The 13,616-nt window shown below is 35.9% G+C and overlaps 1 protein-coding gene across 1 annotated transcript in view; it reads left to right on the top strand.

Annotated features, from left to right (window-relative positions):
• The window catches only part of LOC148942171 (arf-GAP with dual PH domain-containing protein 1-like), a 43,437-nt gene extending 31,242 nt beyond the window's left edge, over positions 1–12,195 (top strand). Inside the window, exons 4-6 of the mRNA XM_089102982.1 lie at positions 1,882–2,112; positions 7,585–7,719; positions 11,507–12,195. Of these exons, the coding sequence (XP_088959108.1) occupies positions 1,882–2,112; positions 7,585–7,719; positions 11,507–11,758 (618 nt within the window). The 3' untranslated portion in view covers positions 11,759–12,195. The remainder of the gene's footprint in view (positions 1–1,881; positions 2,113–7,584; positions 7,720–11,506) is intronic.
• The last annotated feature ends 1,421 nt before the right edge of the window (positions 12,196–13,616 follow it).

Here is a 13,616-nt window from a genome sequence, read left to right as displayed (position 1 = left end):
TAATACGAAATCCATCAAAATAATCCATATAAAGGGAGATATATAGTCATCCTTCATCCTATATGAAGGATGACCTTCGTATAGGATGAATAGGAACAATTTTTTTTTTTTTTTTATTTTACATGCCACTTGCTTTCGAAAATGGCTGGGATAAAAATGCCTTGGTATCAAATGGCTTGGAAATGGGTTGTAAGTTATGAGCTAATACTCTAGTGCCCAATCTATAATAAATTAGCAATATCCTTTTACAGATGGCATTAATGTAATTTTTGTTCTCTTTTTAACTTATACTTGAAATGAAATCGTCCTTGAAAACTTCATTATTAATCTATTTTTACAGAAGAACCGTTGCTCTTAATGGAACTTTTACGTGATAGGGTTTTTTATAAAAAAATACAGCTGAGGAGGGGGATAAGGGTCAAACTTGCTCTAATTTTTACGTTGATTTCAAATTTTCAATTTTGTATCGGGATTTGACTTAACTGCAAAAAATAATTTTCGTGTAAAAGTTGAGTGAATTTAAAAAACGGAGTGAAAAATTAATTTGGTATCCATAAAAATCATGCCAGTGAATTCCTCTGTATCAGAGAATCGTTTCTTCAGAGAATAATATAAAGGAAACATAAACGCATAAAATTTGAAATATTCGCCAAATGTATTTTTAATCTAATCTGTTAAGAAGTATAAAAAGCAACAAAATTAAACTGTCATAGCTCCGAAACTAAATCTTTTGGGATTTAATGTTGTTTGACTTATGTACAACATTGAATTATCCTCTTCGGGGAACTTAGGTCAAGACCCTTTATCTTTTCTGGGTTTCTGTTAATTAATTATGGAAAAGTTGACATCAATATCCTAAATTGTGAATCATAGACAAGATTAAACCCAACATTAGCCAGAAAAAATACATCCGATCACCCCTGTCACCAATCACCCCTCCAGATGGGGTTGTTGGATTTTAACCAAAGTTGGTGGGAAATAAAGGCTAGTGGCATATTATGCAGGCCAGCTGTGTCCTAGCCTGTTGTACGTTTTTTGTACAACAATAGTACAGGAAAAATATAACCTCCAATAAAAAGTCAGAAATCTCCCATCAACTACTAGATAGGTAAAAATACTCTTCTCTCCCTTAACAAGTATCTAGCACAGTGAAGCTACTGACGTTGTTCTTTACATAAGTGCATATTTTTTTTTTAATTAATCAATTGGTTGATTGATTGGATGCGAAAGAGATAAAGTGGAAAGTCTAAAAAAAAGTTTTCTTGATAATTTTGATTTTTTTTTCCGATTTTTCTGTGAATACCATTGTCAATGAGAGATCTGAGAAACAGTGTGTTTGGCAGGGCCATATCCAGGATTGTTTTTTCGGGGGGGGGGGGGGGGGGGTAATCAATTTTTTTAGGAGGGGGGGGCTACACAAAAAAAAACTCAAAGATGCATACAAAATTTGTTTATGTCCATTTTTGTTACGTTTTTACGATTCAGACAAACATTTTTTTTTAGTGGGGGGTCAAAACCCCTAACACCCCCCCTTCCTGGATATGGCCTTGGTAGTTGGGTTTATGCCTTGAAACTTAAGCTTAATTCTGAGGGGAAAATCATCAGTGCCATTTAATTGTCTTGAAAAACATAATTTCTTTTCAAAACAATGAATAGGCTCAAAAACATGGATAATTTTATAATTTGTTGCAATTGGACATCCTTTAAGCTTGTTTTGAGTTTTTCTAATTTAGCTCGATTACGCCATATTGTCTGTGGTCCTGGTAATTTTTAATTTCCATTTGATAAAGGACCAAAGATCGGGATGTGTTTAGTTTCCCATGTTCTTTATCTTGCATTCCTTCTTGTTATTTAAATCTAATACCTTTTACATATTTTCAGAGAAAGGAACCAAAGACAGTCGTTCGAATTTCAACTCTAAATGTCTACTTTGCCCCTGACAAAATTGGTATTCCAACATCCTTGCAGTTCACTTTTCCTCATGGATCAACTACTAGACATATCTATGTGTATCATGAAAACGCGGAAACCATTGTTCAGTGGTATATGGCACTTAGATGCGCCAAATTGAACAGACTTATGGTAGCTTATCCGAGTGCCTCTGAATATATCGTAAGTTTAGCAGTGGTCACTTAGGCCATTTGTCAAACATTTTTTCTGATTACGTTTTGGTAGGAAATCAAGATTTTTAGGGGGGGGGGGCTAAGCTACCAAAATGCTTTTTATTATTCCGTGGAGTAACACTTTAGTTGGGTCTTTTTTTTTCATTTTCCATATACTGCTGGTCTTAGTTGATTACTAGAAAGTGGTAAGTTTCTAATCTCTGTAGTTTTTACGAAAAGTATGGCCTCGGGTCTTATTGATGAATTTGAAATTATATTTTGGGAAGCTGGGTACTATTTGTGCCTGGGACCAAAAAAAATAGTTTTCCCTTGTCCTTGAGCCAGAGCCTATAGCTTGGGCTGAAATAAAGTTCCGTAATCTATTTCAGAGAGGACTATCCGAAGCTGTTCCTTCAAGCTTTCATCTCTGGAGCCATAATTCTATTTCCTAGCGGGAAGCTTCAATCAAGCTGGAAAGCAAGCAGGTAGTAATTTCAAATTGGAGTTAAATAATAATTTTAAAGTTTTAAACTGTGCTACGGTTTCCTTGAATCATCGACAAAAATATTTCCTTAGAATAATGAATAGAACTATTTAGACATAAACAAAGTTGAATTTCCCACAGGTCCCAAAATGCTGCTGGATATTCTAAGCTTTAATAGGTCGCTCATGGGTAAAAAAAAAAATACTGGAGTTTACTCTTTGTTCCTTGCTCAATAGTAATATTAGAAAGCTGGCTTGTGGCAAGAAAATTAACTTTTGAACTAATAGAGATACATTTTTTTTTATGCTTACTGATAATCCTTGAAGAACTAATAATAGTATGTAACATGATTTTTTCTTCTTGTACAGAAATTTGCTCATGAGATACACCAATTTGTAAATTCAAAGGGTTGACCACTTCTTTTCGACATAACACCTTTAAATTAGGTGTTGTTTTCTTAGACCACACTGTCGTTGACCACTTCATTGTTGTAATACATATCGGGAAAAGTTTCGGATAAGGACTTGGCGCAAAAACGAGATAAGGAAGGAGTTGAGGCAAAAACAAGCTAGATGAACTAAGTGGACCATAGCCTTTCCACCATCTCCGTCTTCTTGTCAACTTTTTAACCTTTAATGTAGACATGTTCTACCTTGTTTGAAGCTGAATGACACAAGTATTTCCAACCTGTAGTATTGAAGGAGCAAATTTGGTATATGGTCTTTCCAACAACCCCGCCGCCTCTCGCCCCCCCCCCACGCTTTTTGACGAAATTGGTTATACTGCACCTTGTTTGAACCGTAATCACTCAAATATAGTCAGTACGTATGATTCGAGACTCAAAATTGGCCAATAGCAATCAGTACAAGGGGGCCTTGGTCTTGTCAGCCCGTCTCCCGGCCCTGATCCCACCATCTGTTTTTTTTTTGTTTTTTTTTCAAAAATGACATGTTTACCCTTGGCTTACTGAAATCAGGATCTTCATTTTATAGTTGAAAGTAGAAAGTGGGTTACCTCTCCATTATCCTCCCATCCCTCCTATCCTCGACTCTTCAAAAAAATGCGGCGGAGAGGGGCTGGAGCGGCAAAGAACCCACTTTCTTTCTTCAATAATACTGAAGAAAATCCTATCGTAATTGTGGTTCAAAAACCGCGTCAAATTCCTGGATTTTTACTAATAAGCAGGCGGTGGGGAACGACTAAATTTCGTTTCCCAGTCATGTGTATTGAAAATCCTTTTGAAATTCTGATTCAAACAAGTAAAAAGCTAGGAATTTGACGCGCAACCAAAAACACGCAAGGATTTTCAGTTACTATTGTTGAAGACACAATGAATTCTTGGCCCCACCAGTCCCACTCCCTACTCTTTTTTTCAGAATTTAAGGCTTTCTGTTCCTTACTTTAAGTGGAATCATGGAGGGATTTTCATTATATTGTTGGGGGCATAAAATAAGGTCGTTACCCCTCCAATATCCCCTAGCCACTCGCTTCCCAAACTTAGTAGCAGAACGGTAGGCATGGTGACCCCCGTTTGAGTCAGGGGCCCTTTAATGCCCTTCCACCGTCTACTCTATAAGCTTTAAGGTAGACATGTTGCATCTTGTTTGAACCGAATCATGTAATGGCTTTCAATCTGTAAAGTTTGAGGACAAAGTAAGATAGTGTCCTGCGCAGCAACACCCACATTCTCCCCACTGTCTACTTCCGACTTTTTATTAGAAAAGTAGATACGTTGGAACGTATTTGAGCCAGAATCAATGCATGGATTTTGAATATGTATGATTAGATAATCAAAGTGAACACCTGCCAGCATTTTAGCATGAAGATAAGCATTGTGCATGCGATTTCAAGCGGAATAATACAATGGTTTTTAATCTTTATGATTGGAGGACCAAAGCGAACCCAAAACCCCTCCAACACTCCCGACATCCCCTCTCCAAACTGTTGGTAGAAAGATAGCTATATTCCACCCTGTTTAAATTGAAAACATGCAATGATTTTTTATCTATGTGATTTGAGGGCCAAAGCGGGTCCGTGATCCTTTCAACACTCGATTCTCCATCCATCTCTTCACCAACTTTTTAGTAGAAACTTGTGTATATGACGCCTTGTTTGAAGCCGAATCATTCAAGATTTTTCGCTCTTTACGATTGGAGGTGCAATACCCCCCCCCCCTCAATTTTTTAGTACAGAGGTGGTCATGCTTTTTCCATCAATCTGCATGAAACTTGTAGAAGGAATATGTTGCTCAAACGGGACATGGTGATGACGACTTTCAAAGGCGTGTTCCATAGCTGTAGCTTTTGCACCGAAGTGCTCAGATAGAGTTGAAACGTGTTCGGGCTAGTATATTTGGCTAAGCAATTAGAGGGAATGCGTTTTCCTTTTTCCTTTCCGATTTAAATGTCTTGATTCACTAGAAAGTTGATAGACAACTACCTACATCCGAAAAGTCTAAAAGGAAATTTTAACCTGTCCAAAGTTAAGTTTCATTGTTCGGGGATTTCTCCTCTATCACGGAGAGTGAATCAAACGAGAATCGTTAAATCAGATCTTTTGGGGGCGAAGTGTTTCAAACGTTCGAATTGATGTTTCAGGTCAAAGTACTTTTAACGAAACTGAAAATTTTTGTAATTAAGTCGAAATGAAAATTTTGAAATCGGGTAATATTTTTAATGAGACAATGAAAAAAAACTTTTTAACGAATAATGGTAAGAATCTGAGGATTTTGGCTTCACATCTGGAGGCTTTTATCAACGGGAAAAGACTAAAAACTTGGCTTAAACAAGCATATAAAAAAAGGATGAGAAAAACATGAAAATAACACAAATGCTGTACAAAATAAGTTGAAAATTGAAAGTAAAACTCATCTAAATAAAGTCCAATTGGGTACTTCAGTCAATATATCGTAATGCACAAGATAGGGCAAGGAAGGATGTCTGATATTATAACTATCTTCTGATATTGGAGTATCTAAATGAAGTCCAATATGGCATATCTTAACTATCGCAGTTTGACAAAACATGACAATTTAACTTTGGAAATGATCCTAGTAAGATATTAAATAAAAAAAAAAAGTTTTTTTCAATTGAAAGTAAGGAGCAACATTAAAACTTAAAACAAACTGAAATTATTACGTATATTAGGTGGATCGCCCCTTAGTCAATACCTCGCTCTTTACGCTAAAGTTCGAATCACAAATCCCTGAATTACAAAGGCTGTTTAATTAGAATAGATAGCTCTTTTGAAAGTACTAAAAAAACTTCAGCGTAAAGAGCGAGGTATTGACTAGGGGGCGAACCCCCTCATATATGTAATAATTTCTGTTCGGTTTAAGTTTTAATATTGCTCCTTACTTTCAGTTGAATAGACTTGTGTTTTTTATTTAATTTCTGATCGTTTTTTAAATAATGTTGGGAAATCCGGCGCCCCATTTCATAGAAATGTCCCTTCCTCCAAGGAAAGATCCTCCCACGTAATCCCCTTTTCCGACCCCCCCCCCCCACCCAGAAAAAATTCCTCCTGAAAACGTCCGTATACTTCCCAATAACCAATACTATATGTAAACAATGGGTCAAGTTCATAACTTGCAGCCCTTCCCCTGGGAACTGTGGGGGACTAAGTCATCCTCAAAGACATATTTATTAGATTTTCGACTATGTTGAACAAAATGGCTATCTCAAAATTTTTATTGGGTAACTGGGAAAAATGAGCGTGGGAGGAGGCCAAGTTGCCCTCCAATTTTTTGGGTCACTTAAAAAGAGAACTTAAAACTTTTATTTTCCTTTCGATGAGCCCTCTTACGATATTCTAGGACTACTGGATCGATACGATGACCCCTGGGGAAAAAACAAAAAAAAAACAAACAAACAAATAAACAGACATCCGTGATCTTTCTTCTGGCAAAAAATGTAAAATTGCACATTTTTGCAGATAGGAGCTTGAAACATCTACAGTAAGGTTTTCTGTTACGCTGAGTCTGATGGTTTCATTTTCATTGAGATTCTATCACTTTTAGGGGTTTCCCCCTTTTTTCGAAAATAAGGCAAATTTTTTCAGGCTCGTAACTATTGATGGGTTAGACTAAATTTGGTGAAACTTATTTATTTGAAAGCAGCATTCTTTTGATGTATCTACTGGTATTAAATTTCCGTTTTTTAGAGTTTCTGTTGCTATTGAGCCGGGTCGCTCCTTACTTAAAGTTCGTTGCCACGAACTGTTTGATTCAACTAAAAATATTATTTTACGCTGGATTTTTACTTTTTACTTTTTCTTTATAGTCAATTCACGAATTGACTAGGCTTGCCGAAAAGAAATTTTTCAAATGATGTCCAATATGGATGTCTGATATCTTAACTATCTTGTCCTGCCTTGTACATGTATGTGTCATATTAATAGAAATACCATGTTGGACTTTGTGTAGATGCTAATTTTTTTTTCGTTTTTTTTTTGTATTTTTTTGTATAGTGAATGTATTTAGTTTTTCTTAATTCCCTCCCACTCTTTTATATGTCTGTACAAGCTAATTTTTTGTTGTCGTTTTTCCTGTTGGTAAAGGCTTCCGGATGTGAAGCCGAAATAGATTCGGACTTTTAGTATTATTGGTACATAAAAGTTTTTTTTGTCATTGGCTTATTAAGAAAGTTTGCCCATTTTTCAATATTTTATTGCCATTTTGCTTTAATTGTTGTATATATTCAACTTTGGAATTGAATTCCGGGAAGGGGGGTCGAGAGAGAGGGAGATAGTGGTAGGTATAAAAACAAAACGTAAACCCCCTTCCTCTGAAGCAAAATCTTGTGAGCGGGCTGGCTGCACTATTATTGCAAAAAGAATTTGAATAGGGACTAGAATTTGTTGCAATGCACAAAAACGTTAAGGTGCTACTTATATTTTGTCTATGGGGCAGGGCAGTACAGAAGCTTGAACCTCATAGTCTAAATTCTAGTTCCTCTTCGGTCAGAGGCAGCTAACGCATTGATGTTAAATCTTTTATAGCTAGCCGAAAATGTGATGCGTGATTTCTTAAAAGAAGGATGGCTCACCAAATCTGGCCCGAAACAGAGTGATGGCTACAGAAAAAGATGGTTTTCATTAGATAGAAGACGCCTTATGTATCATGAAAGTAAATTAGTAAGTTCACACTTTTTTAACCGTTTCTAGGGTGACAAATCACTTATTATCAGCGGTTGGTGTCAGATAGAACTTGTTCCCTTAAATTAGTGAGACATCTCAGTCTGCCATATGTGCAACCTCTCAGTGTTTCTCTAGAGGACGCTGTGTGGACAATAATTGGGTTGATTCATAAAAAAAAAAAAAAAAAAAAAAAAAAAAAAAAAAAAAAAACAGCAATGCCCAGAGGCTATATCCTATAAGGGACTAGACACAAAAAGACAGAAGAAGGAAAAAAAGACGAACGAAAGGAGCTTGAGTTTATAAAAAAAAAAAATAAAATAAAAAAAAAAAAAAAAAAAATGGGGACATATTAACAACTGAAGATAGCAAACCAGTCCATCCGAAATTACTACTCGCTGATTCTATTTCACAAACACTGAGGACTCAATTATCCAAATTCTTTGGAAGGGTATTGCATATGTATAAACACGAATTCCTGGAAATAGGCTTTTACTTGTAATCAACAAGCTGGCGTTGGAGAGGCGAACTCATAAACATATGCTGAATTATATACGCCTTCATTTTGCCCAGATTTATAATAATAATAATATATTTCGAAAACAGGCTTGCGCCTCTATCTACAAAAATTTAAATAATCAAATGCTTTATCACTATAATGTTTGTCAATTTTGTTCTTAAATGCATTGACTGAATCTGAGTTAACAGTGTCTGATGATAGTGCATTCCACTCGGAGACAATGCGGTTGCTGAATGCCCATCTCCCAACATCTCTTCTGAAACGTTCTTCAGTTAGCTTAAACTCGTGACCTCTCAGGTTATTATTCTTGAATGTTATTATCTCTTCTGGAGGGATGTTATCGTAGTATCTGTTGCATATTTTGTATACTTCAATAAGATCTCCTCTTAAAAATTAGTATGAGAGGCTTGGGAGCGATAGTTTTTTCAAGCGGTCTTGGTATGATAAGTCTCTAAGTAACGGAAAGAATTAAGTAGCCCTCCTTTGGATTTTTTCTATTGCATTGCTGTCTTTTTGAAAAAACGGTCTGGTTGTTGTATGACCATATTTGATCATTGGTCTCACTAACGATTTGAAGAGTATAGAAATCAGTGTTGAGTCAGTAAGAGAGAAATTTCTTCGAATAATTCCCAAGACTTGTGATGACTTAGAGATGATTGACTCGTAGTGCTTGGTGAAAGTCATATCACTCTCTATTGTCACTCCCAAGTCTTGAGCTTCTTCTTGTATAGGTATATGTTGTCCTTCAAAGCAGTAGTGCCGAGAAATGTGTTTCGGGGCTAGCCGAATATGACTATTTTTTTCTGTATTCACATCCATGCTCCTTTTTTTCATTCATTCTGCTGTCCTGTTCAAGTGTTGCTGTAGTATTTCTGTATCTTCAAAGCTTGTTATTGCGCGAAAGATTTTTGTGTCATCTACATAAAGCAGTATCTCTGAATCTATGTTATTTGGGAGATCATTTATGTAAATATTGAACAGTAAAGGCCTCAGAACACTACTTTGAACTACTCCACTTGTGACTTTTGTCTCGTTGCTACAAGGTATCCCTCCAGTCTCACTTGCGGTGATCATCCTTTCGGGATGTTAAGAACCCACTTTAGAATAGTATCACTAACACCAATAGACTCTAGTTTTCAAAAAAGTTGACTTTGTAAGACTTTATCAAAGGCTTTTCTGAGATCTAAGTATAAAATATCTATCTGCATCCCACTATCCATATATTTTCTCCAGGTGTTTGTAGCGACAAGTAGCTGGCTTTCTGCTGATCTTTTCTTGAGGAATCCAAACTGTGCGGGTGAAATGAGGCTCCTTTCGAGTATGTACTGTAATATATTATCGTGGAGTAAAGATTCTAGTAGTTTGCATGTGATACAGGTTAAACTGATAGGTCTGTAATTACTTGGATCTGATTTGCTTTCTTTTTTGAAGAGGGGTATCACCGCTGCTTGCTTCCATTTATCAGGCAGGTTCCCTGTTTGTAGCTACTTGACAAAAATGTAGTGCAATGGCGCTGCAATTTCTTAGGATGTAGGCCATCTGGACCTTCTGATTTGTAAGGGTTTAGATTTTTTAGTTTTTTGTAGACCATTTGTATTGTCAGTTCTATTTCTTCAAATTTGCCTACGACTAGTGGCTGACATTCCTCTTGACTTTCATCTTTGTCCCTCTCTGTTGTGAAGAGTGTGGAAAACTGCTGATTTAGTAGATTGGCTTTAGCTATTGGGTCACTGATTGTTAAATTTGTTGCTGAGTTTCTAAGATCGGGAATAACCGGCTGTTCTTTTCTTTTTGAGTTCACGAAGTTCCAAAACGCCTTGGGGTTGATCTTTGAGTTTTCGGCTACTTCCCTCTCCTTTTCGCTTGCTTCTTGTCTAGTGGCTTTCCTGACTTTGTTGGTGATTCTGCAATAATTTCTACGATTACTTTCGGTATCAGTCTGCTTGAGCGTCTCCCAGGCTTGCCGCTTGGTTTTTATTAGGTCAAGGATGTCTCGTTTTAGAGGCGGTCGTGTAAATAATTTGTCTATTGGTACATAAATGTTTGTGAGGTCTATTATTACGGATGCAAACTTTCTGTACATGGCATCTACTAGATCTGTGTTATTTAGTATTTCAGTCCAGTTGAAAAATTCTAGCTCCGTTCGCATGGTATTGTAATCACCTTATGAATTAATCCACCTCTCTTTTTTTCTCGTAGTTTCGCAATAATCACCTCTAAATAAATTGTAGCGTGGTCCGATTTTCCAACAGCAGGACCTATAGTAAGTTCTTTTATTAGTTCCGTATTACTGCATAGGACTAGGTCCAGTAGATTTATGTACGCCTTCATTTGCCCAGAATGGAATTAAGGAAGTAAAATTTACTTCCTTTAAAGTGATACTTCGTCATACTATTTGCGAGGAAAATTGTGTAAGGGGATCGGTCGCAATTGCTGCTGTTAGGCGTTGGGAACAATTTTAGTTTGGAACTGGGAAAAAAATATTTAAGTGTTTCAGATTGAAACAAACAGTCTGAACAGTAAATAAGGTTTACAGTGTACAAAAAAAAAATATAGAGATGAATTGTAAAACGTAAAATTAGACAATCGGGAATCGTGTATTAGGCGCACTCAAAATTTATCAGTGGATTTGTTTAATTAAGAATTTTTTTCGCTGATAATTGCTAGTGTTATAATTGTTGGTGTTTGTTAACATATTGTTAAGTTTTTTGGCAATTCATTCTTTTTTTTGTGTGTGCGTAAGGGGGAACCTTTAATTGTCATTACTGTGTACATTTTTAAGGGCTGACTCAATTTAATCTACTGGATGTGAAGCCAAAATAGTCGGACTTTTATTACTATGGATACAAAATAATCTACTCAATTCAACCTCCGAATTCCCGTCAATCAAAGAAGTTTGTAAAATTATTTGTTTAGCGCCTCCAACAACTCCTTCCTGGTGCGATGTCTGATTTGGTTCAAATTCACGATTTAAGGCTATTTAGGGTCTAGAATTCCAGCGCCAAAATTTTGAAAGAAAAAAAAATTAGTCTTCTGTTTTGTTTCCTCAAACAAACTTATCAATATTAGATAAATCACAAACAATTTGTAAAAGACCGGAGGTCTGTAGCTTCATTTTCTCTGAAACCCATGATAAAGCCCTGTTAAAAAATGAGTGCGCTCAAGTTATAACACATATGCCTTTAAATCCATCTAATCTATCCAAAATCACATAGCTTGTACAAATGTGGCAGATATCAATGGCTAATCGAATCTTTTTTTTCATAGGAACCTGTTCCCAAAGGTGAAATCTTTTTGGGACATCGCTCGGAAGGTTTTTTTCTGCGTCTTGGTTCACCTTCTGGTTTCAAAGAAGTCGGTTTCAGCTTCACATTAACTACACCAGATCGCCAATACCTTCTTTCATCCGAAAAGGATGAAGATAGATGTCAGTGGATGCGATGGATTGATTATGTAATTGATCGTGAAATCACCTTCGAAGACTCAATACTATGGGACAAAATAAGGCGACGAAGTTGAATGCTATCGTAGAGATTTTTAGCCTTATTTCTCTATCGCATGGCGGCTTTTTGCTGAATATGTTATGCATTAACAATGCTTATAAATTTAAACCTGAAAAATGTTTATAAGGTGGTTTTGTTCTAAAAAAAATGTTGATTTGTTCATCTAGTTAGTGCAAAAAAACAAACAAAGTTAAGTCTGATTAGTTAATCGATTGTGAATTATAACGATTATAATCGATTTATTAATTGAGCAATTAATCACTTCATCGATTAAGTCGGCTATGAATAAATCTGCACTAATTCGTTAAATTAATGAGAAAAGAGAGACTATTGTCCTATAGTTCGTGTTAAAGAGTGTGCTTTAATTCCATTGAATTATTTCTGTGGTGTATTTTCTTAAGCCAGTCACATTATTCCTTATTTTTGTTGATAAAATAGACCCGTCTTTTCGAATCTTGGCTAATTAATGTTGAATTATAAATTTAGACAGAGAGGGAAATGAAATTTCTGGGGAAGCAATTAACTCCGCCTTACAACGACTATAATCGATTAAATTAATCGTTTAATCGATCAAATTGGTTATGAATAAATCTGCACATGTTAGTTGAATCAATGGCAGAAAAGAAATTGCTGTACTATACTCTATGTTAGAATGTGTGCTTTAATTCCATTGATTCATCTTTGTGGTGAATTTATGACTAGCCAGTCACGCTATGATAAAACAAATATTTCTAAAAATCTATTTCTAGATGAAAAAAAAGCCCACACCTTTTTAGAGCCAGATAGGCTTTTTTGTGATGAATATTTAGCCAATAAAAAAAAAAAAAAAGTTTCCAATTCTCAATATGTTTTCTCTGTGGTTAGAATGTTAAGAGTTTCAAAGCCATAGAGCCAAGAAAAAAAGATGCAGCTAACTCCAGTCCTAAAAAATTGTTGTATGCGTTCTTTTTGCCGGTATCCGTGCTTGATTTCGTTTTCATTTCAGAGAAGAGATTCATTCCTGAAAACATCATAATGATAGATATATGGGTCGCTCAGTTGCAAAATTGATTAACCTCATTAAAAATCAAAGGCATTTAGGAAAGAATTGCTGGTTTTTGTTTTGTTTTTCTGTATTTCAATATGTAGAATTTCGCAGTTCAGCGAAACATTACTATGAAGTTATTCAAATCGGTTCAAAAAATGGTGGTTCTATGAGGAGGGTGAGACTCGTTTTCAGGTTTTATACTATGCAGGATTTAGCAATATTATTATCCTTAAAAGGGTCTGTTATGCTTATCTCGTTAATTTTTTTTTCTTTTGTGAACCCGTTTAGAAAATTGAAGCGGTAATATACGCATATAGCGCTTATTTAAAGCGTATATAATATGGATGATTTTCTCCTACGGAAGAAGGTCGAGCAATGTCTGGGGTAAGGGAATTGGGTAGATGGAGGAGGGGGATCTGAGAGGTTCATTCTTGTGTTTAGCTCCATTCACTTTATCTGACGCCTGCATTGAGTTGATATCAGGATGTGCGACCAGTGTAAGAGCATCTACTGGTGGGATTTGGCCCTATTCCAGTAAGACCGGCGTTGGTCTTTGAGTTTGACGCCACTTTCCAACTCTGCTAGGATAGGGTAAATAAAGATCCACCTTTAGCAAGCAACAGCCAAAATTTTTCTATTTTAATTCGCATTTTAGATGTTGCTTACATCAAATGCAGATAAAGGTAATGCCACTAAAATCAAGAAAAATAGGAACGTTCAATTGATTTGGCATCTGAACGACTCATTTATTTCCAAACTGTCTTTAGACCATGCCAACAAAATGAAATGTAGATACAATGACACACAATTATAACATACACTCACAAATAGACAATATTTTAAAATA

This window comes from Artemia sp. Qi Xiang Cuo, chromosome 17 (assembly GCF_049724085.1).
Source record: "Artemia sp. Qi Xiang Cuo chromosome 17, ASM4972408v1, whole genome shotgun sequence".
NCBI lineage: Eukaryota > Metazoa > Arthropoda > Branchiopoda > Anostraca > Artemiidae > Artemia > Artemia sp. Qi Xiang Cuo.
This window is presented reverse-complemented; position numbering and strand designations above follow the sequence as displayed.